General features: G+C 47.7%; 2 protein-coding genes across 4 annotated transcripts in view; both read left to right on the top strand.

Annotated features, from left to right (window-relative positions):
* Nucleotides 1–2,443: 2,443 nt before the first annotated feature.
* On the top strand, nt 2,444–11,502 carry SRSF4 (serine and arginine rich splicing factor 4). Its single transcript, XM_005494166.4, has 6 exons — nt 2,444–2,627; nt 5,955–6,097; nt 6,948–7,060; nt 8,763–8,977; nt 9,809–9,892; nt 10,043–11,502. The coding sequence occupies exons 1-6, from the start codon at nt 2,521–2,523 to the stop codon at nt 10,812–10,814; spliced, it is 1,434 nt and encodes a 477-aa protein (XP_005494223.1). The 5' UTR covers nt 2,444–2,520; the 3' UTR covers nt 10,815–11,502.
* A 3,837-nt stretch (nt 11,503–15,339) lies between these two features.
* The window catches only part of LOC102061802 (lethal(3)malignant brain tumor-like protein 3), a 42,621-nt gene continuing 35,432 nt past the window's right edge, over nt 15,340–22,528 (top strand). For 2 of the 3 annotated variants that reach the window (XM_074555487.1, XM_074555486.1), the window contains exon 1: nt 15,340–15,495. Coding sequence is in view for 1 of the 3 variants with exons in the window: in XM_074555485.1 (XP_074411586.1) it covers nt 15,397–15,495 (99 nt within the window). In the remaining 2 variants the exon portion in view is untranslated. The remainder of the gene's footprint in view (nt 15,496–22,528) is intronic. The other variant, XM_074555485.1, reaches the window with a different exon arrangement.

Raw genomic sequence — 22,528 nt, 5'->3', positions numbered from 1 at the left:
GGAACATGAGCTGGAGAAGGAAGCTTCTCATGGACTCAGTTTCAAAGATCTTCTGGGGCCCCCTCCTGCCCAGCACTTCCTTCCTGAAGAGCTTTTCTCCAATCACTATGCAGTTCCCATCGTTGCCCCACCAGATCGACTCAAAACTCTGGCTGCTCAGGATCTCCCAGAGCTTTTTGAGGAAAGAGTCACTCAAAGGTTTGGTGCTAGCAGAGATCTCTAAGGAGAAAAATTTCATGTTGTGGTCCCAGGATTCATCAGGCCAACCTTCAAGGGCGTTTTTGTCTGCAGGGGGTCCCAAAGCAGCATCCCAAGATGGTCCCATATCATCTCTGGGATGGTCGGGAGAAGCTGAAGCCACCCACCAAGCTGGATCCTCCAGGACAGAAGCACAGGATGTCTCCTGTGAAGATAGCTCCATTTAGACTTATTTTTCCACAGCTTGGCTGCCTCCAACCAGCTTCTCGGTCCTGACAGTCAGCAGGATGGAATCCTGTGGCTCCAGCTGCCTGGGAAGTTCTCCAGTCTGTGTTCCATCACAGTGACATCACAGCATGACACCTGTCTCCTGGCAGCAGGAGGTGGGAGATACAGAAATAACCCCAAAACCCTGATTTCCCAGAGATCTGTTGGAGCCCAGAGCTGAATCCAGCTGTATTTCCATGTGGAATGTCCTGCCAGGGCAGTGCTGTGTCCCAGTGCCCCTGGGAGCAGTACCCAGGGAGGGATGGGGAAGGGGACAGCATTGGACATCCAAATGCCTCAGACCTCAGGTTTTTCATTTGGGACCTTCTCCCCCTGCAGAAATGCCTGTATGGAATGCCTCTGGAATGACCCAGGTGTGTAGTGTCCACAGGGCTGCTTCTGCTGTGACTGTCCCTGTTCCTGGGTGATGTTCTTGGATCCCAGCAGGCTCTCCATGCTGCTCCATAGGATGAGCTATAGGGGAAGTGTTCCTCAAACACATCTTGCAATGGAAATAACCTCCCTTGGGTTGGGTTCCTCAAACTTTCTTTGCCTCAGAACCTTCAGAACCCAGCCCAGGGGCCTCACTGGGGCTCTCCCATCTTGTGTCCAGTTCCCAACATGCTCTGAGTGGGAGGACAGCCCAGGAAGGTGTATCTTCACTTGGGGGATTTTCTGGTTCCCGAGAAAAGGAGGAGAAGAGCAGGGCAGGAATGTTGCTCAGGATTGGAGGGAGCAATGTACAACTGCATGTGCACTTGGAAGAGCAGATCTCTCTGAAATTAAATCCCACTGCCACGCTGGCCACTAAATGGATGTGTCAAAGTCATTTCATCCCCTCTAAAACCCCTCAGAGAGACCTCCCTTAGCAGAGAGCAGGTGTGCCCCAGGATAGACTGCACCAGCATCTCCCTTCTGCTCCTCCATCCCTAATAAATCCCTCAATATTTTGTATTTTCCTTCCCCATGCCAGCATTGGAATCAGAGCCCCATCCTGTGCCTCAGTGCTTCCTGACCGATGGATAAAGTGGGAAAAAAAGGCAAAAAAAGAACCAAGAGATCATTATGAGCACTATTAAGCATGGCATAAACCAGAAAAATTAATGCAGAGCTTTTATCCCCCATTGTTTATTGGCTCAGCGATAAAACCCAACATGCTTTAGAGAACTCTTTCACAAAATGTTCTGACCTCTCAGTCCTATACCAGAGCACAAAGGAATAAATAAATAAATTTAATTCTCCTTGTCAAATGAGCAAGATCATGGCTGGAAATCCAGCTGCTGGTGTTGCACCTACACAATATTAATCGTTTTGGAGGTGATTGTGGGGTTTTTCAGGGGGGTGGCTACTAATGTTGGAATGTTCCAAGAGCCTCTGCTGGGATTTGGTGTGATTTAGACATCTGACGTCTTAACCAAAAGGATAAAAATAATTCCCCAAAACTGACATTTAGAGTTCAGCAAGAGGGATGTTGTTGCTCACCAGAGGGAATGAGAAAAAGCCAAGTCTGCTCACGGATGGGGAATGCCATGGGGGGACGCCTGGGCGCCCCGAGTGTAGGGATGGGGGATCCCCATCCCTGCCTGCCTTCGGGGCGCCATCAGGATCCAGCATTTTGGGAGTGGGGCAATCCTCAGACCCCTGTCAAAGAGAGGGCCCCATAAGCGCCTCGGCACCGTCACTAGCGCCCTGCACGGGGGAAAGGGAGGATCGATCTTTCCTCTCCATGGGGAACGGGACCCCCATGGGAAGGCAAACCCCAATACAGCCGGTGTATGCGGAGAGGGGGCCCCACAAGTCCCCTGAGCCGTGGGAAGGGGGATCGCACGCTGTCCTGCCCATCAGACACGGGATCGAGCCTTCCGCTCCATGGGGAACGGGACCCCACCTCCGGGCGGGTGGGGCCCACCCGGCGGCATGGCCTCCTTAAGAGCCAGCCCGCGCCAGGGGCGTGGCCCGCCGTGACGTTGCCTCGCGTCGCTGCCCGCGCGCCGCCGTGACGTCAGGCGGCCGCGCGGCCCCCGGGCCCCTGACGGGCCCAGCCCCGGCCCCGCGATGCCGCGGGTCTACATCGGCCGCCTCAGCTACCAGGCCCGGGAGCGCGACGTGGAGCGCTTCTTCAAGGGCTACGGCAAGATCCTCGAGGTGGATCTCAAGAACGGGTGAGCGCGGGCTCGGCCCGGCTGCCGCGAGGGGAGGGCCCGGGCGCCTGAGGCTCTCGCAGGGGCCGCGGGGAAAGAGGCCGCCCGGGCGCTCTGGGCAGCGGTGAGGGCAGGACGACCGGGTCGCCTCCTTTGGGTGCGATGAGAGAGGCAGAAGCTTCAGCTCCCCCGTGGTGGGGGACGAGGAGCCTGGTCCTTTATTGGGGCGGCATGTTGGATTCTCCCTTTTGGGAGATGGGCAGGATGCTTGAACTTCCCCTGGAGGAGGGACCGGGGGCTGGGTCCGCCCTTTCTGCGAGGAGAGGATGGCTGGGGTTTACTGGGAGAGGGCAGTCTGCTTGGTTCCTTTTTTGGGGTGACGGAACGTTTGGGTTTCTCCTTTATTTTATGGGGGAGGGGGCAGGAGGTCTGGGCCCCTGCTGGAGGGGGCAGGACGCGTTGGTTCCCCCTGTGTGGGGGAGGCAGGGCGGCCGGGTTCCCCGTTCTGGGCAGGGTGACAGGTTGGGCGGGTTCCCCGTTCTGGGCAGGGTGACAGGTTGCTGGGATCTCCTTGGCAGGGGGTAGCAGGACACCTGGGCTCTCCCTTTGGGGAAGCAGGATGCTCGGGTTCCCTTAAGGGATGGGGAGCGGGATGCCGGGGTTCCCCTTCTCGTCAAGGGGGGACAGGACATCTGGGCCTTTTTTGGAGGTGCAGGACGGCTGGGGCTCTGTCGGGGGGATGCAGGTGCCCGGACTCTCCTTTGGGTGGATGAGGGAGGCTGGACAGTTGGGTTCCCCTTTTTTCGGAGTGGATGCAGGATACTTGGGCTCCCCCTCTGGGGAGGGCTCGGGTGGGTGGGCATCTCCTTTTTGGAAGGCAGGACACCTGGGATTTTGTGACAGCTTGGGAGGTAGGACAGCTGAGTGTCACTTCAGTTCTTAGAGCAGCTCGTGTGTGTTCTGCCCTGCCTGCTGCAGGGAGGGGGTGTCACCTGTCACCCCCCAGCCCCTCTGCACCCCAGGGCAAGCACTGCAGGGTGAGCCAGGCTGCACCCCAGATAACCTCCCCCAGAAGGACCCCATTGTGTGGGCAGAGCTGCTCCCAGAGCCCTCAGGCTGTCTGGGGTGTGTTCTGCCTCCCCACAAACACCCCAGACTCCCCAAACTTCTGTGTTCTTTCCGGTAGCTGAGCCCACACTGCAGCTCCAAGGGTTGGATCCTCCTCCACCGGGGCTTGGCCAGGACACTCAAGTGTGGATTTTTGAGGAAAAAGCAAATTGCCATTTTTGGTGGGGTTTTCCCCAACACCCAAAGCCTCATGAGTGCCTTTGCTTTTTCCAAGAAACTCAGCTTGAAGCCTTCCTTAGAAAGGTTGAATGGAATATGGATTTATCATTATATAGCTAGGAGAGGCAGGTATTAATTACAGTGGAGAAGAGGAATTTCTTGTACAAGTTACTCCTTGAGCATTAAAGTGAAAGAGGCCCATTAAGTTTTAATGCTGCTTGTGCTGGCAGGTGGACATTTAACAGGTTTATAAGATGAATAAAATCCATTATTAAAGCAAAAAAGTGTTCGTGTGTCAGTGTTTTAACCCACACAGCCTCAGGAGTTGTTGAAGATTAGCTGAAATACCTGAGGCTGCTGTTTTCCAGTCCTGCTGTGTATCCTTGGAAATGTTGGGGGTAGGAGGGGGGGGCAGTTTTCCTATTGCTGAGTAAGGCCTAAATTCAATATTTCTGCTTCATACATGTTGGAAATGGGGGGGAAGGGAAGCCAACTAAACTTTCTTACCAGATGTGGAACTGTTGTTATGTGGCTGATGTGGTAAAGGGACTTGTCTTTCTGCTTTTAAGTCAATATAATTGTTTTTTTCTAGTTTTATATTCTGAACTCTTTTGACAGGTTTGAAGTTAAATTCTTTGTCAAAAATGGAACTTGAGCAATCAGGTTTTGTGTCTGTGCTTGGGAAGCCCTGGGCTGAGCTGTGCTCTCCTGAGCCTTCCTCCATGCCTTATTTCTGCTATTGCCTAGGAAACAATTCAAACTTCCTGCATGGTGTTTGATGCAGAGATTCTTGCAGTTGTTTCTGGAAATCTGGGGGTTCTCCTTGCTGGATCCTCCACGGGGTGTTTCAGCAGCTAAACTGGAATGCTGGAGGGAGACAATGCAATGCAAAGTGATACCACAGAGCTCTGAAAGCTTAGCTGCTGCTCACTACTTGTAATTTGAGCTTGAAATTCAATGGCTTAAAGCAATTATTACCTGAGGGAAGGACAGGGAAATGAAAGTGTGGGTCATATAGGATTCTCCATTTCAATTTGCAGTTTTTAGTTGTGTGCTCTTAGTTTTCACATTCTTTCCTGCTCAGAGCTGCACTGACAGTCACAGCTCTGTGACTGTATGTGTAGTCAATGGATGAAGTGACCAGAAAATTGAACTTTTCAGCCTGTTTTTTATCTTCTATGAACACACTTCAAACTGCTTGTGATGCCTCTAAGAAAAAAACCAAACCAGTTCTACTCCTGGTGCTTACCTGCCTGCATTACTCTGGGCAGCTCTGAAGAATTCAGAGCTTCATCCTAATGCAACACCTGCAGGACAGAGGGATGGAACTTGTGCAGTGGATTGAGGAACACAGGTCAAAGCTTCAAACTTCCATCCTTCCATCTACCTCTGTTCCAAATCAGTGTTTGCTTTCCAAAGAGAAGTGGTTTGGTGGGAGGGGACATAAAGCCCATCCTGCTCCCCCCCTGCCATGAGCAGGGACCCTTCTGCTGTCCCAGGTGGCTCCAAGCCCCATCCAGGCTGGCCTTGGGCACTGCCAGGGATAATGCAGGCCATGTCTAACATCATGGGCAGACTCCCTGATCTTGGAGGGCTTTTCCAATCTGAGCAGTTCTGTGATTCTGTGTTTATTAATTTTGGTGTGTGGGGTAGTGCTCACTTTAGTGGGGAGGGGTTTTAACTTCTACCTTTAAAAAGATAGATGACACCCTTGATTTCATCAAAGAGTATGCCATAATAGTAATCTTTTGCTAACAAATGAATTCAGCCATTACACTCTCACATGATTTATCATTTTATTGATGAAGAATGACTTTAGGTTCAATTCAGCAAATCAGCAGATGTGTTTTCACACCTTCCTATTTCTCTCCCTGGTTTTGGAAGGGTTTGCATTTTTAGGTTTTTTTCAAGGCTCAAAGCCTTGAACCCTCAGGTACGCTCAGGAGGCTCATCTGCAGGACAGCACGCACAGGGCTCTGCAGAAACCCACGAGATGCTTTTGAGCACAAATACCTCAGGTTCAGTTCGTGCCCAGTGATCCCTTTTCCCTCCCTGTCCCAGGTATGGCTTTGTGGAGTTTGATGACCTGCGGGATGCTGACGATGCCGTTTATGAGCTGAACGGGAAGGATCTGTGTGGGGAGCGAGTGATCGTGGAGCACGCCCGGGGCCCACGCCGCGACAGCAGTTACGGTTCTGGACGCAGTAAGCACTTGTGCATTTGTATCCATGGCTTCTTTGAAATAAACATTGGTTTACTCTTTTATAAAAGGAAAGCAATGCAAAGTTGTGACTAGTGTTCTGTAACTGCAAATGTAATTGTTGATCTGAATATTTATTAATTTGTTTGTTGTATTAAACTCTTTTAATTGATACATTAATAAACACAGTTTCTTCTACCATTTTTATTATTATCATTTTGTTTAACTATTTGAATGGTTATTTGCAATGTGATGTTTAACATAGATTTAACAAAGACCTCAATGTTTTAATTGAAAGAGTCCTTTGAGGCTAAGATGACTGCCCGTTCCATTTGCTGACCTTGGGGTACCTTTCCATGAGTGGCTCTTTGACCTTTGTGGCCCTTGGCTGTCCAAAAAAAAAAGAAGCCATGTGACGACCTCAAGCTTTTCCCATTAGACCTGGGTGGTGAGGATCCCAAGGGTTAGAAACATACAAGATTAATCTAAAATAGGTGCCTGAAAAGCTTTATTAATGTCAGATATTCAGAAAGCTTTAAAGTAATGTAAATAACATTAATCAACTGGCTTTATTCAGTTTCTTCTTTCAAACTGTTTTAAAAATAATATTAAATATAATTGCATGTTAATTCTAGCGTAATTATAGTTCTGTGCCTTGTTTAATTACGAGCTTGTAGTAAAACTGTTTGAATGCTTTGGGTCTCTGCAAGGTGTTACATAAAGGGGGTGGGTTTAGCCCTGAGGGGGCTGTGGTGTCTTTGGGAGCACCCAGGGCAGAGCGGTTCCGTCGGGGCGGAGAGCGAGGCTCCATTTCCCTGGCTGAAGCTCTGCTGTCTGCTTGTCACCTCCTAAAGGTGGATATGGTTATAGAAGAAGCGGAAGAGATAAGTACGGTCCCCCGACCCGTACAGAATACAGATTGATTGTGGAAAATTTGTCAAGCCGCTGCAGTTGGCAGGATCTGAAGGTATGGGGCCCCTTTCCTTACCCTCTCTCTGTTACAGAGCACAAAGGGTGAAAGAGATCTTCAGCCAGGCAAAGTGATGTGCTGCTCTGCTTTGCTCCAGCTGAGCAACTCCATGGGGAGTAGATTTTGGAAGTAACACACACCTTAATACAGGACTATGTTTGCATATGTGAAGCCATTCATGAGAGGTTGGGAGTTGGACCTGCAGAACTGGTGGCACTGCACAGGGGGAGAATAATTTTATCCTTAGCACCAGGTAACATCACATACAGGTGTGCTTTATCTTCTCTTAAGCCCTGTCAAAACAGACTCAAATCATGCCAGGGATAGGATTCACTAGAGATGAAGGAGTTTGCCCTTGTCAGTTTGGATTTAACCCATCAATTTGTAAGGTGCTAGAGCTGTTTGAAACAACAGCATTGTTCCTGCAAATTCTCTGTTAGGATTTTCCACATCATCTAAAGCTGTTTTAAGGAGAGTTTCAGGGTAAGGATGCTTCCAGAATGAGTAATCATGAAAAATCTCTGCCAAAAACTTATTTTTGACATCCAAAGGAGTGGCAGGTGATTCTAACAGTGGAGGTGTTGAGTCACACTGTGGAGCCCACAGTGCCTCTGAGTACTCTGGAGGTGATGTGTTGGCTTGTGATTATCCACATCATGGATTCATGGAGCAGGATTTCAATAATGGATGCAAAAAGATTAGTGCTTCCTTATCAAACTGAGCAGCAATGGTTAAACCCACTTGTTCTTACTGGAACACTTTCTCTTATGGTTCTCTTTTAAGGGTGTGTAAAATTTGTTCTAAACAAACTTTGGTGTAGTAGAAACTGGTCTGTAGGTGAATTTTACACTAGTTCAGGTACGTACAGAGGTGCTTCCAGTGTCTTTGTTGTTAATGCTTCACACTATCAATAGCTTGTCTTTGCTTCTCTATTAAAATCCTAAGTAGAGCATGGCATGATTAATCCTCCAGTGGATGCATTACTGCTTTTTTGGGAATAGCTTTCATTTCAGTGTACTTCAAATGGGAGTAGCAGGGTTGAAAACAAAGCAGAGCTCTGGGCCCTGTTTCCGCTGCAGCCAATTTCCACAGGGGCTGAAAGATGCCCTGGCCTGGCAAAGGCCCTGCTCTGCCTTGCTCAAAGCAGGGCAGAACAGACCCCTGATAAACCCTCTAAAGAGAGGTTTAGGAAATGAAACGGAGAAGCCAGGAAGCATGAAGTGGGAAGAAGAATTGAGCTTGGAGTTCTGTGGGGTTTTTTCCAGCAGAACGAGCTATGTTGACAAGGCAGAGGATGAAGGGAGGTCTGCTGCTCTGTGGGCTTCTCCCCTCTTCATATTCAACCTTTATCACCTTTCCTAATTATTTCTGAAAACATGATTTGGAGAGCAAGCATTTTACTTCTTTAATCACTTCTATAATTTGAAACTTGAGAGCCCAGAGCATATTTGATCTAAGACTTGAAATGGGAGACCTTAAATGATAATTTGTCTCAAAGCTATCCACCTGGTTCTAATCACACCAACTCTGTGAAGTCATAGTGTGTTATTTGGCACTCCAGATGCTGTTTGGGTCAAACACTTGCTGGCATCCCTGTGAATAGAAGCTGCTCAGGGAGCATCATGTCAGAAGTGAGCAGGGGCAGCTGGAAGCCTGGTTCTGGATTCAAGGCAATGGTGATTCTGTCCTCTTCCTCTAGGATTATATGCGTCAGGCAGGGGAAGTGACATATGCAGATGCACACAAAGGAAGGAAAAATGAAGGTGTGATTGAGTTCAAATCCTATTCTGACATGAAAAGAGCCCTTGAAAAACTGGATGGGACAGAAGTAAATGGCAGAAAGATTAGATTGATGGAAGACAGACCTGGATCGAGACGGCGCCGCTCTTACTCCAGAAGCCGAAGCCATTCAAGGTATGTGTGTAACGCCCCTCAGGCTGCAGGTGGGGAACATAGAGCGGCTTGAGACTTTTGGGTTCCAAAACACTGGAAATGTTTGGAGTTCTCAATGGGTCTAGTTTTTTGAGCATGTATTAATATCCAGGGCAAATGAGGGCTGTGTTCTGAGGTGTCTCTCTTGGTGGATGTGTGGACCTGCTCCCTGAGCACCTGTCACTGTTCTTCCCTGATAACTCAGCCCTTGTTCCTTGTGGGAGCAGCCGCGTGGCCGGTGGAGCCGTGCTCATGGAAGGAAACAGAAGGTGCTTCTAACACTTCAGCTCTGAACACTGTGTTCTGCTCCAAGCACCAGGACTAACAGTTCTTTCTCAGCTTAGAAACCTCCACCTGTTTCCTGTTTCTAAGAGATTTGTTGCTTTCCTTGACTGACCAAGAGCTGCTTCAGCAGCACCAAGTGTACTCCCCTTTCCATTCTGGAGTGGAACTTGTTGCAAGAAAACTCAAGCAAATCTTTACTGTTCCTAGAATAACTTGCTTATGAAATCAAAATCTGAAGTCAAAGCTTTATGCCAGTGTCTTACCATATTCAAATTCTGATTTGATTGGGAAAGTGATTATCCCTTAAATAAACTGGCATATTTTCTTTCAGATAACTACCTTACTCACAGCCAGACATGGCAGCAGGGATGAAAGGGGGGGAGAGGGTGCTCTGAGTTTGTAACTGTGTTGTGTAGCTCTGAACATTTGGCTGCTGAAAGGTGCTTTAGCCCTGTGGGGTTCTGCCCACAGGGGTCACAAGCTCCCCATGGACACGTGCTAATGTGAGGGTGGTTCCTTGTGTTGCAGGTCTCGCTCTCGAAGCAGACACTCCCACAAGAGCAGGAGCCGCAGTGCCAGTAGCAGCCGCTCCAAGAGCAGATCCAGATCCAGGTATGTCTTGGGAGGACTGGGAGCTCCCACTTCAGTGAGAAGCATCGTGTTAAATTTGCAGCAGGAACACTTTGTTTTTCTTTTCCCTCCCGTTCTCTACACACTCTTGCCACACTAAAGCTGAGCTGTCTGTTGCTTTTGCACTTCCAGGTCTGTGTCCCGTTCCAGAAGCAAGAGCCGTAGTCGAAGCAAGAGCCGTAGCAGAGGCCAGAAAGAGAAAAGCAGGACTCCAAGTAAAGAGGATAAAAGTAGGAGCCGCAGCAGGAGCGCAGAGAAATCCCGAAACAAAAGCAAGGATAAATCTGAGGGCATTCTCCATAACAGTGATGAGAAAGCCAAGAGCAGGAGCCACAGCAAGGAAAAGAGCAGGAGCAGGAGTGGGAGTAAGGAGAGGGGAGAGGCCAAGGAGAGCATGAGGAGCAGAAGCAAGGAGAAGAGTAGAAGCAAAGACAGGGAGAAGAGCATTAGCAAGGGTAGAAGCAGGAGCAAAAGCAGGGATGATAGTAGGAGCAGGAGCCACAGCAAGGATAAAAGGAAAAGTAGGAAAAGGAGCAGGGATGGTAGCAGAAGTAGAAGCCGGAGCCGCAGCAAGAGTGAGAAAAGCAAGAGGCGCAGCAAGCGAGACAGCAAAGGCAGCAGCAAGAAGAGGAGAAAGGACAGCCACGAGCGGTCCAGGTCAGGCTCCAAAGAAAAGGAGCAGCTCAAATCCGAGTCGGACAAGAAGGAGGCGAAAAGCGAGGGGGAGGATGCAGTGTCCCGCTCCAGGTCTAGATCCATTTCCAAGTTCAAACCAAATATCAAATCAGATTCTCGTTCCAGGTCTAAATCTGATTCAAAGCCAAGGTCCCGGTCCAAGTCCAGGTCTAGGTCTGCCTCTCGGTCACACTCCCGGTCACGGTCAAGGTCCCGCTCCAGATCCTAACCTTGCTGCAACACCACTTGGAATGGTTGGAAAAGTCTTTTGTACATGTTTAGTAGCTGTAACCAAGTGATTGAAGTAGAAACCCTGTCGATGCTGTGTATTTTTAACAATCTGATGGTCTGTCTGTCATTAACTGCAGTGCTCTCTCCCTGCAGCGCTCTCTGGTGTGAGGCTGCTCCGCTCATTTTCTATCCAATAGAAAGGTTCTCTTCTCTTTCAATCCAATAGAAAGGTTCTCTTCCCCTCTTCCTCGAGCCCCCAAATTGCCCTGTTTTCCAAGGAGAGCCTTGCAGGGAATGAGCCCAGGGAATGAGCACTGTGCCCTGGTGGGTTTATGGAATTGCAGTGATGACTGATAGGTAGGTATGATGGATTCAACGGATTTTGCCCTTGATTGATGCCCTTTGATGTCTGCCATTTAGTGGAAGTGCTAAGTCTTAAGTTTCATACTACTTTTGTTCCATATTTTTTGGACTTACAAAGTTGTGAATAGCACAGTCAAAAGGAAAAAAAAAAATAGAGGTACTTGCAGTAATCTATAGGGAAAAGAACTATAGTTCCATATTCTGGTATTGTGACAATATCCTTGTTTTATATTAAATTTTTTTATTTTATTTTTCCCTGTCTTGCAAAGTACAGTGATCCCCGTTTCCATGAAATTTGAATAAAGACTATTTTTGCTTGATGACATTTGGTTATGTGGTGCTGTGTTGTGATTGTCAGCATTTTCTATTGATCAAGGTAAGCCTGAATTTGTAGAGAGTCACTCACAGAAAAAAGGTTCCTAATTCAGAAAGTCACTTCACATTCAGTGTAGGCACAACACTTGAATACAGTCCAGATAAAGAACTTATTTCTCCACCATATTTTTCAGGAGTTTTTCCTCCTACTGAAACACCTGTGCTTGGGAAGAGCCTTCATAAAAGAAAAAGCTCAGTATGTGCTTCTGGGCTTGGAAGCACAGAGGGTGGTGGCTGTTCTGTGGTATGTCCCCAGCATCCCTGGAAACCTGGGGACATGGGAGGGCAGCTTCTAGCAAGAGTTTTGTAGGTGTGTAGGTGTTCCTGAATAATATCCCAAATTTAGACTTGGGCCATTTACAAATTGCTCAGACTGAACTTCCCACAAGCTCTTCTCCTGCACAGCCAGCTTTGAATGAAGAAGTGACATCCCCAGCCCCTGTTCTGCCTGCAAGCAACATTCTGAAAAATAGAAGGCAAAATGCATTTTGTGAGTTCCTGGTCTGAAACAAAAAGGTTAGTTACAGCTTCCCCTCAAACTGTCCTTTAGCCAATTCCAAACTGATCACAAGTTGATGACAGTGGCTCTCCAACGAGAGTCACTTCATAGGTGCAGTAATTCCATATAATCTAATCATTTGAAACTTGTCCTGCCATATTAAAAAGATGAAGAGGTTATAGATCATAAGAGTTGCTTGCAACACAAAATATCTCCCCACACTGAGAGGGGTCAGGGCTCAGCAAGTGGCTCAGACTATCAAATATCATATTACCACGGTGGCATGAGAAATCTCTGTGGAAGTGATATCTTCTGTTACAAATTATCAAATCAGTAGCCAAATTTATAAAAAAAAATACCAAAGATATATTAGGACAATAACAAAAATAGAAATTTCAGAAAAAAAAAAAAAAAAAAAAACAACCACAGCCAAGACAGCGTGAGTCCCGGAACAGCGCTGGGTGCCCTCGGGTTCCGGCTGACAGAGGGACAGCGTTTCCCAGAGGTACACCCCAGTGCTTCCAGCAGCCAGCTCATATACAGTTTATTCTGCCTGGGGCAGGGATAACCACAGATTTCTTTGTGTTCCTTCGCATTTAAAGCTGAATCCATGCAGATGTAGAAACAGACAAAGGCGAAATCAGGGATGCAGACGAATGTCTGAGTGTCCAGGCAGAGGCTGCATTCACATGTACCAGTTTCTGAGTACCGTGATGAAGTCACGTCCCAGGTGCGTGTCTTGTGTGCTCCTCCAGACATTCCATCCCGGGAAGGTCCAGATGGGATCTCTGGAATGGAGGAACTGCAGGAAATCCCCCATAATAGCCGGGGACTATTCCATTCATAGGGTAACAGACCTGATATCATCTAAACGCTATCCTGGAACTGGTTACAATAAGACTGTTCCCAGCCAGAGTGGTCAGAGACATACCTTTGGAATATTTGCAATATTTTATACACACATATATCTATATCTATATCTATATCTATATCTATATATCTATATCTATATCTATATCTATATCTATATCTATATCTATATCTATATCTATATCTATATCTATATCTATATCTACATCTATATCTATATCTATATCTATGTCTATGTCTATATCTATAGCATGAATTATCTCTATCATAGACCACATCTTCAGAGAAAAAAGGCTTTTCCAGCTATATATATATTTAGGGCTTTAACATCTTATACTCTCAAAATGATGTTTTTAATCCTTTTTGCTGCTTAATACAGAAGGAAATCAGCCAAGGCAAGATGTTTGCTAGTAAGGGATAATTAGCTGAAAAATAATTTTAAGAAAATCTGCAAATTATACAGTCTAGGTAAAGACTAAAAAGTGACTCCGGTTTCTGCTGTCTGGCAACTCCATTCCAAGTGACCAAGCTAGATTTTAGTAAGCCCTTTGGGAAAAGCATCTATTCCTTAAATACCTGAGGACACACCTCCCACATACCTAAGGGAGGTATGTGGGAAACTTGTCTGAGGTGGAGGTTGTGCAAAAAGGAGAGGGAAAGCCAAAAATCCTTTATGTGTGAGCACCTGGAGCGATGGCGGTTCCTGGGTGCTCAGTGCAGGGTTTGGACACACCGCACATTGCAGGAGCTCCTGTACTTTACTGCCAGGAGCAGGGACAGGCCTTGGCATGGGCTCATCCTCCCCAGCCACTACATGTGTGGGTGGGAGTGCTGGAGCAGGAATTCCCAGGGAATGGATGTTCTGAGACATCTTAAGTGCTGATAATTGCTGTGAAGCACTGGGAGTGCCCCCAGAACGGTGATTCCATGGGCAAGGCCAGGCACACGCCTTAGCTGGGCGCTGCTGCATCATTTAATGTTCATTTCTGTCTCACAAACGTCACTGAGTGAGTCTCACCCATAAATTCTGCATTAAACTATAGGGTTTGCATCAAAACCTCCAACTTGTGTGGCTCCTTGGTGTGGGCACTTTGCCTTTCTCAGCCTGGAGTCTTGATCTGAAACTGCAGAGATCTGCTTGGCAGCAGGTGTGAAACCAGGGCAATGGTAATAACATAAAATATTAACAGTAATAATTATATTGCACACCCAGAGAGGAAGATTAGTAGAATATCTATTGCAATAATTCCAGAATATTCCCAAGTAACATTTCTGTGTGAATAATTATATACAAAGTGAGGACTCAGCTTTAGGCTGGAAGTACCTACCCAAAACGCACTGAAAAACAGCCCCAAATCTGATTTAGGCTTGGGGTAATTGTCTTATGGGGCACCTTGGAGATGAGTTCTGAGGAGGGAAGGCAGGAATGCACGTGGTGGGCACCGGGTAGGTTCTGGCAAAGCCATCAGTAGAGCAGGGAGATAAAAGGGCAAGAAGCTCCAAACTAGGAATCTCTCAACAAAACTTACAACAATTAAATTAAGAGTCTAAATAAATATGGATGGTTCAATTACTTGCAATTTTTTTTGGCTCCAACAGCCCTGTAAACCTGGACCCACTGAATACTTCAACACTGGCTGCAAGCATCTGCAGGATTTGTGTTCTAGCTGGAACTTGCTGGTACAGATGAGGTAAGAAATGTATTTGCTTTCTGACTAGATTTAAAGATTCTAAAGGGTATTTTATGTGCCTCAATCGAGGGATGAAGAATATTGTGATGTGTATTTCAAATGAGCCATTGCAAATCTCATGTATTATCTTCCCGAAATCCCATTCCATTTAAGCTGTCACAGCTTGGGGCCTGCTTCTGCTCTTGGCGAAAACCCCCGACGCGTCATTAAAAAATCCTACCGCCACCTCTTTTATTGTTCCAAAATTCAAATACAATGGAAAATAACAGTCCCAGATGAGAAGACAAACAAGTTTAAGAAATGCAAAGAGGACGGGGCAATAACCTCTGTAACTCCTGGGGGGGAGGCAGCGGGACACCGCGCTCACGATTTGCTGATTTACAGCTCCCATCCCAAATCTCCGCTGCCCAAATCCTGTGTCAGCCATGAACGTGCCCCAGGGCCCACGGCCGTGCCCAGGCTCCCCCCGGCCGGCTCGGGGAGCGGGGCTGTGCCCTCACACCCGGATGCCCCGTGCCAGTGCCCCCGGTGCCCCACGCGTGTCCCGTCCCAGCGCCAGCCCTATCCCCGTTCATTCCCATCCTACGCTTCCATGTCCCAGTGCCAGCCCATCCCAGTGCCATCCCTACCCCAGGGCATTTCCATCGCACTGCCAGCTCTGTCCCAAGTCCTCCCCGTACCCCGCACCCAGTGCCCCCTATCCCAGTACCCCCTATCCAGCACCGCCCCGCTCCCGGTCCCCGTCCCCAGCCAGCGCCGCCTCCCCCGGGCCGGGGCCGCGCATGCGTTCGGGGGCCCGCGGGGCTCGCAGCGCTGCCTGGGCTCCATCGCGAGGCCCCGGAGCGGCGGCGGCGGCGGGGCCGGGCCGGGCCGGGCCGGCGGTGAGTGAGGGCGGGGGTCGGGGCCGGGCGGGGGCGCCGCCATCTTGGGGGGGTGGGGGGCCTGGAGCGCAAATGGCGCCGCCGGGCCGGGGCTGCCGGGGCCCCGCGGGACACAAAGTGCGTTTAAACCCCCATAAGGGGCAAAACTCACCGCAAACCCGCCGATGGTTGCCGGCAGGACGCGGGCTTAAGTTCTTTGCACGGTCACAAAGTATTTACAGTTTCTGAGGTGGTGGTTGCCCAGTTTTGACCCAAGGAGTTGAGGAGAAAATTGGGGTTATCCCGTCTGGGCGCCGGCCGGTGGAACTCCTCGGGACTGTGACAACTCAAAAATATTAACAAACATATAAATCCAGTGCAGTAGAAACAGTTCCGGGAGACCTCCCGAAAACCAGAAAGATTTAAGTTTGAAAACAGATTTTACATGACGGAAAAAACCAAAAAACCATCAAACTTTCTGGCAGCAAATTCAAAGTGCAGAACTAATGGAATGGGGATTTTGGGAGGGGAAGTCCGCGCTGAATAAATAGAGGAATAAATACAATAATTCAAAAGTATCGATCGGCTGCGGGTAGGGGTCGGTGTGGGACAGTCTGAATGATGTTTGGTGTCAGGAGAAAGAGATTAGGACAGTTTTATGGGCTCCTGGTGCTGCAAGAAATCGGATTAGATTTATACTATGAAAACATTTAATTTATTCAATTACTGCCCAGATAAATTTTTAAGAATAGCCTGTAACTGGGATTAAGGGATAAAGAGCTCTGATATTTTGTGCCAAATTGTAACAGACCTTTTAGGTCTGTGTTTTATTATATAGTAAAACAGAAGTTAAAAGGAGGGAAAACAGACTTGGTGCTTCAAACTTTCCTTCCCTACACAGCAATTAAGAGCAGTCTGACGTGGTCTAATCAGCGTTTTTCTTCTTCAGTTCATGATCTATAATCTATTCAGATTATATGTTTTTGAGGATGGGAACAGTCTTTTCCTGAGCGAGTATTCCTGCTTGGCCGTGGGAGATAAGTAATAATGATTAATAGGAGTCCCCAGGGTAATCTGCTGGATTGCAGTTTTACAAAGTAATTACAGATGCAATTAAAACAGAGGATGTTTTTGGCCTCTGTGCGCTGGTTTTGCCCTAAAATTGATTGCACCTTATATTGCAAGTAATCCCATTAAAGCTGAACGTGTGTGAAATGAATTGTAATTCCCGGTGAGTGCTGGGGTGGACTCAGAGCCCAGTTTGAGCTGCTGGGTACAACTGCTGGGCAGGTTGTGCAGGGCCAGCTCCGTTTGGCTTGGCCAGAGGTGATTTTCTCTGTCTTCAGGGTTTCATTGCCATAATGAGCAAGTTGCAGGAGGGCGGGTGGGTACACAGCCAGATGTGCTCTGCAGACCATTGCTGCCCCACTGACTCCTCAGGACCCAGGGTGTGTTTTCCTTCCATCAACCATGCTGTTTGTCAGCAATTTTATCACCGGTTCTTTATTTACTGAACTTTTAAGTCTTCGCACTGATTTTTAGAAGTAGCATTGTGAATTTATTTGAAGCAGTGTCTGCAGTCTTACTTTAAATGTACTTAAAATTGTGTTGGTCTATCAGCAGGAGAAGGCCTGGCTAGCCCTTATCTCACTTCTGTCTTCATGCAAAGTGTTTAGTGCAGGTACCTCTGGGTATGACAATATAATCTATTGGTGTTGAGGGTGAAGCTTCAGTGTAACCCCCTTGTCCTTTGCTATTAGTGCTAGTAGTTTTTGAGAGATGACATGTGCTGCAAGCCTGACACTGGGACATGGAATCAGATCCTCTCAGGATGACAGTGGAGATCATAAAATCATGGAATACCCTGAGTTGGAAGGGACCCACGGGGATCATTGAGTCCAAGTCCTGGCACAGCACACCCCAACAATCCCACTGTGAGTGTTGTCAGACAATAAGGTGTGGAGTGTCCATGTGCCAGTCCATGGCTCACCTCTGGGCAGGAAAATGTTCTGGAGGCCTAAATCCCATTCTCAGAATGCACAGTTTGAATATCAAGGAAATGTACATAGACTGGATCAAAACCAGATTGACCCACAGCAGTGATTACTCTGGGCATTTACAGTCTCTCTGTGAAATAACAAGGTGATTCATGAGTTACAGTGTTGGTTCTTCTTCCTCCACACACTGTTCTCTCTGTCCCATATTTTCTGTAATTTTTAATCTATATCAGCCTTTCCTCAAGCCCTCCAATTGTGCTGCATGGGCACAAGAGCAGGAAGAAGGAGACACAGTGGGATGAAAAATCAGATTGGAGACTGGGGGAAAAATGACCAAATGAGTCCTTATTAAGGAAGCCTGGCAGCTGCACACTCCTGCACGTGGAATCAGTTAGTAACCAACACCAACAGAGATCTGACCAAACCCTCTTTCTCCTAATTAGCATCACTCACTGTGCTCCACCGGTGAGGTGTGAGGGCAGATGTGCTTTGCTAAATTTGACAGATTATTTTCTAGAGAATGGTTCAATTTACTGGTAAAATACTTTACCCCCAAGGAATGGGTGTTTTATTGCTGGGTTTAGCATCTTTTGGCTCATCTCCTGTTGGTTTTGTTTTGGTTTTTAAATTTCTGATTTAATCCAGCAGAGTGATGGGATAAATGCATGGTAGAGCTAAGCAAACAGGTAGAGGTTATATTCATGAATCACACAGGATTTGTTTTGACAACCGTATTTATGCTGTAGCTTTTAAACTTTTTGAAAGGCTGAGAGAATTGGGATTGTTCAGCCTGGAGAAGAGAAAGCTTCGAGGTGACCTAATTGCAGCTTTGCAGTGCCTAAAGGGAACAAACCTACAAGAAAGCTGGAGAGAGACTGTTTACAAGGGCCTGGAGCAACAGGGAAAGCAGGAATGGCTTCATGCTGGCAGAGGCAGGTTTAGATCAGATCTTAGGAAGGAATTCTTCTCTCTAAGGGTGGGGAGGCCCTGGTACAAGTTACCCAGGATAGCCCTGGTTTCCCCTGGATCCCTGCAAGTGTCCAAGGTCCGGTTGGGCAGAGCTTGGAGCCACCTGGGATAGTGGAAGGTGTCCCTGCCCATGGTAGGGGTTGAGACTGGATGGGCTTTGAGGTCCCTTCCAATCCCAAACCATTCTAGGATTCTGTGATTCTACTTTGGGTCACTCCTGCAGAGCATGAAGGTTTTTTAGGTGTGTAATTCCTGTGTGGCTTCAGGTGATGTTCAGAAGTGTGTGTAAGTGTTGCAGTGATTGCAGGTGATTCCCAGGGACTGGGATTGGCAGCTCTGTGGTTTCAGGCCTGCAGAGTTATTCCTGGGCTCCCAGCTGAGCCCCAAAGAGGTTTGTGCAGGGCTGGGGCAGTGGCCAGGTGCCCTCCCCAGAGTCACTGCCCTTCCCAGGCAGGAGGAGGGGAGAGCTGGGGAAAGCAGCTCAGCACCAAAGGCTCTCAGTGAAACCCACAAAACTGGAAGTGCACGCTGTTTCTGCTCCTCTCTTTCCATGAAGGAACAGAAAGCATTAACTCTCTGGGCATGGAATAAGGTTTTGTGCCTTCTTTTGCATCCCTCCCAGTCTGTTTGGAATAGGTCAGAATGCTGTCCAGCACGGCACTGAGTGCCTGTAAGGACAGGAGAGAGGAGCTGCTGCCCCACGGCTGTCACAGTGTCACCCAAACCTACAGAGAGGCAGCAAGGTGGGTATGGTGGCAAAGGGGAACAGTCCCACTCGAGAGGGCAGCACTGCCAGGTGTGTGATGCTCTGTAGGAACAGCACTGTCAGGTGTGTGATGCTCTGTAGGAACAGGCAGCACTGTCGGGTGTGTGATGCTCTGTGGGAACAGGCAGCACTGTCGGGTGTGTGATGCTCTGTAGGAACAGCACTGCCAGGTGTGTGATGCTCTGTAGGAACAGCACTGTCGGGTGTGTGATGCTCTGGGAACAGGCAGCACTGTCGGGTGTGTGATGCTCTGGGAACAGGCAGCACTGCCAGGTGTGTGATGCTCTGTAGGAACAGGCAGCACTGTCAGGTGTGTGATGCTCTGGGAACAGGCAGCACTGCCAGGTGTGTGATGCTCTGTAGGAACAGGCAGCACTGTCAGGTGTGTGATGCTCTGGGAACAGGCAGCACTGCCAGGTGTGTGATGCTCTGTAGGAACAGGCAGCACTGTCAGGTGTGTGATTCTCTGGGAACAGGCAGCACTGCCGGGTGTGTGATGCTCTGGGAACAGGCAGCACTGTCGGGTGTGTGATGCTCTGTGGGAACGCCGGAATGCCGGCTGGCATCGCCAGGGGAGAGGGTGGATGTGGAACAGGCACAATCAGCAGCCACAGCCTGTGCCAGTGCTTTTCCTCTGACTGCTGGAATAGATACCTGAGTGTGTTTTTGACACAGCTGTGTCAGCAAACCAAGATGAGCAGCTCAGAGGCTCCAACAGTGCTTTGGGCTTTGTTCTAGGAGGAGCTGCTGGTTTAGAGTAAACTCACAATTTTGCTGTCTGGTCCTATGAGCTGATTGAGGTCACATTGCCATGGTGTTGTTTACTTGTCCCCCAGTGCAATAGCATACCATAATCCATATGTTATCGTGTGCTTAGGGGAAACTTGGAAGGGCTCTGTTGTACAAATGAGCTGGACAAACTCCTGAAAACCCAAGGACTTCATCTTGTGATCCTGTGGCGGAACCTAGACAAAAAGTCTTTGCTTCTCCTCCATACCAGCCAAAGCATCCCTCTCTCTTCCCAGGCCCTTTTCCCACTCTGATCTTTCAGAGCAATATTTCCCTGGATTTGTAGTTAAAACGTTTCCCTCTTTGTGGGAAACAAAAATTAGTAGGAAGTGCAAGGGGGGAGCTTGGAATTGCTCAATTCTGAATTTTGTCTTTGTTTCCTTTCACTGACATAGACAGTCTCTTCACGCCATTAAATGCTTGCTGGTGGCTCCTGGCACTTTCTCTTGAGGCATTGGTTCCGTTCCATTGCAGCCTCTGAAGGTTCATTTCAGTCCCTGACTGATGAGGTTCCTGGAGATGAGGCTGGGGTTTTATTTGGTAATGGTATTAGTTCAGCCTTGCAAAGCATTGCCTGCCTGAGGTGAGTAACAGGTTTTGAGGGTGAGTAAAGCATCGTCTGTCACCGTCACAGCCAAGTACAGGTTGTGTCTGAGCTCCTAAGGGTTCTGAGCAGTTCTGGGTTTAGTTGTGCTGCAAAGAGTCATGGTGGGGTTTGTGTGTTTGTGTTTGAAGTGCAGCTCTGTTCCTCATTGGTGGCACAGGAGATGCTGGCAGATGTCACCTGTCAGGTGTCAGACACCGCTGCAGAGCTCCCAGGAGATGGGAGCTTCAGAGCTGGTTTGCACTGAGTGAGAGGAGCAGCTTTGCTCAGCTCCTGCCCTGTTTCAGGGCAGAAACGTGATTTGTAAATCAGTAATTCCCAGAGCAGCACAGTATCAGATGGTTCCCTTGATGCCAGGTGCTTCTTGAATGGGATTTTGCCTCCTGGTCCATGGAAGCTTTGCCAGAAGTGCTGCAAACTTCACGTTAATACTGGATTTACAGTGTTTGGGTTTATTGCACCATTGCATTCCTCACCAGAGAGAGACACTGAAATCCTCATGTCATTGGAAATTATCCTGGCAGCACCTGGAATGGGATTTCTGTTGAAATATTTCTCTTCTCATCAAGTCTGATGGTGTTTATAGAAGTAGAGTGAACCCTTGTCTACCCATTTAGCCTTCACACTCACTTTGAGTGAACTTTTACTTTTTTTTCTTCCTGTTGGTTTTTTGTTGTTTTTTTTTTTTTAATTTTTCATCTCCTGACAAAGGTAAGGTGGATGTTAAAAGCCAAAGCTGGTTTTCTACAGTAACAATGAGATGGTTTCCCAAGCCTGCACTGGTTCAGGGGCAGAAATGAGATAAACACCTGAGTATTTCTGGCCTTTTCCTGTGGATTCCCTGTCTAAAGATAAAGCATAGAGGTCTAGGTGGAAGCATATTAATTAGGCTTCATTATCTCTGTCAGCCTGGCAATCATTTATCATTTCATAAATCTGAATCTGCAACTTGGAACTGAAGAACTCATCTCAGTTTTGAAGTATCTTCTTTTGCCTTAATGTTTCTGAGACTTAAAATGCTAAAGATGAATAGAAATCACAAACTGGGACAAATGAGGAATATTTGGGCCTGACTATGGTTCTTCAAAATGTTTCATGTTAGTTTCTGCTCTCTTTTTAGTTGCCCCATTTGCTTCCTTTTATTGGATTGTCTTGATTTTAATGCAGATTTTACTAATAAGGGAGCATTATAAGAAAAGCGATTATTTCATTTTTCCGTGGGTTCTACTGGATTTATAAAATGCAGAGATGAGAAAGACCAATTATTTTATCAGGCCTTCTCTGCTTAAGTTCCAAATTATTTTCTACATTGTGATTTTTGACATTTGTCCTGGCCCAGTTTGAAGTATATTCTCCAAGTTAATTACTTCTGTCCAAGTAACTTCCAAACTCCTTCTCCTAGAAGGAGCTTTGTAAATAATCTTGGTGCTTGAGCTTCTTTATTTTTAAAGCCTGAACACAAAGAATAAAATCTAAAAAAGGCTGGGCTTGCCCTTGTTGAAGCTGGCGATCAAACATTTGCTATAAATGTTTATAGATGTACAAGGCTCCATCAAATATTAATATATTCAATCCCACCCAACACAAGGCTCAGTGAGTCCAGTTCCTGCCTCTCCCTGCAGCCATGGGGATGGGGATGTTCTGTGACCCTGAACATGGCCATGGCCACAGATGTTCCACACCTGCACTTCCCATAAACTGGGGGAAGCTGGGGAGCTCCTACAGAGGTTATCCCAGGTATATTTCCTATTGCCATTTGCAAACATCTCTCCTGCTTTTGGCCCAATTAAAATAATCCTAAAGAGCTGTGGTGGTGCTGGAATTGGAGCTGCAGGGATGCTGAAGTGTCCTGAGTGCCCAGCATCAGGTCTATGGGTCTGCCTTTGGTTGAATTATGCTCACACTAAACCTGTAGGTAGAAAGTTTCTT

Source organism: Zonotrichia albicollis, chromosome 20 (assembly GCF_047830755.1).
Source record: "Zonotrichia albicollis isolate bZonAlb1 chromosome 20, bZonAlb1.hap1, whole genome shotgun sequence".
NCBI classification, from domain to species: Eukaryota; Metazoa; Chordata; class Aves; order Passeriformes; family Passerellidae; genus Zonotrichia; species Zonotrichia albicollis.
Note: the sequence above shows the minus strand (reverse complement) of the source record. Positions and strands in the feature narration are given on the sequence as shown.

Coding starts and splice junctions, on each gene's coding strand:
- SRSF4 (XM_005494166.4), top strand. CDS start 2,521: ATGCCGCGGGTCTACATCGGCCGCCTCAGCTACCAGGCCCGGGAGCGC. Junction 2,628..5,954: donor GAGGTGGATCTCAAGAACGG/GTGAGCGCGGGC, acceptor TCCCTGTCCCAG/GTATGGCTTTGTGGAGTTTG. Junction 8,978..9,808: donor AGAAGCCGAAGCCATTCAAG/GTATGTGTGTAA, acceptor CTTGTGTTGCAG/GTCTCGCTCTCGAAGCAGAC.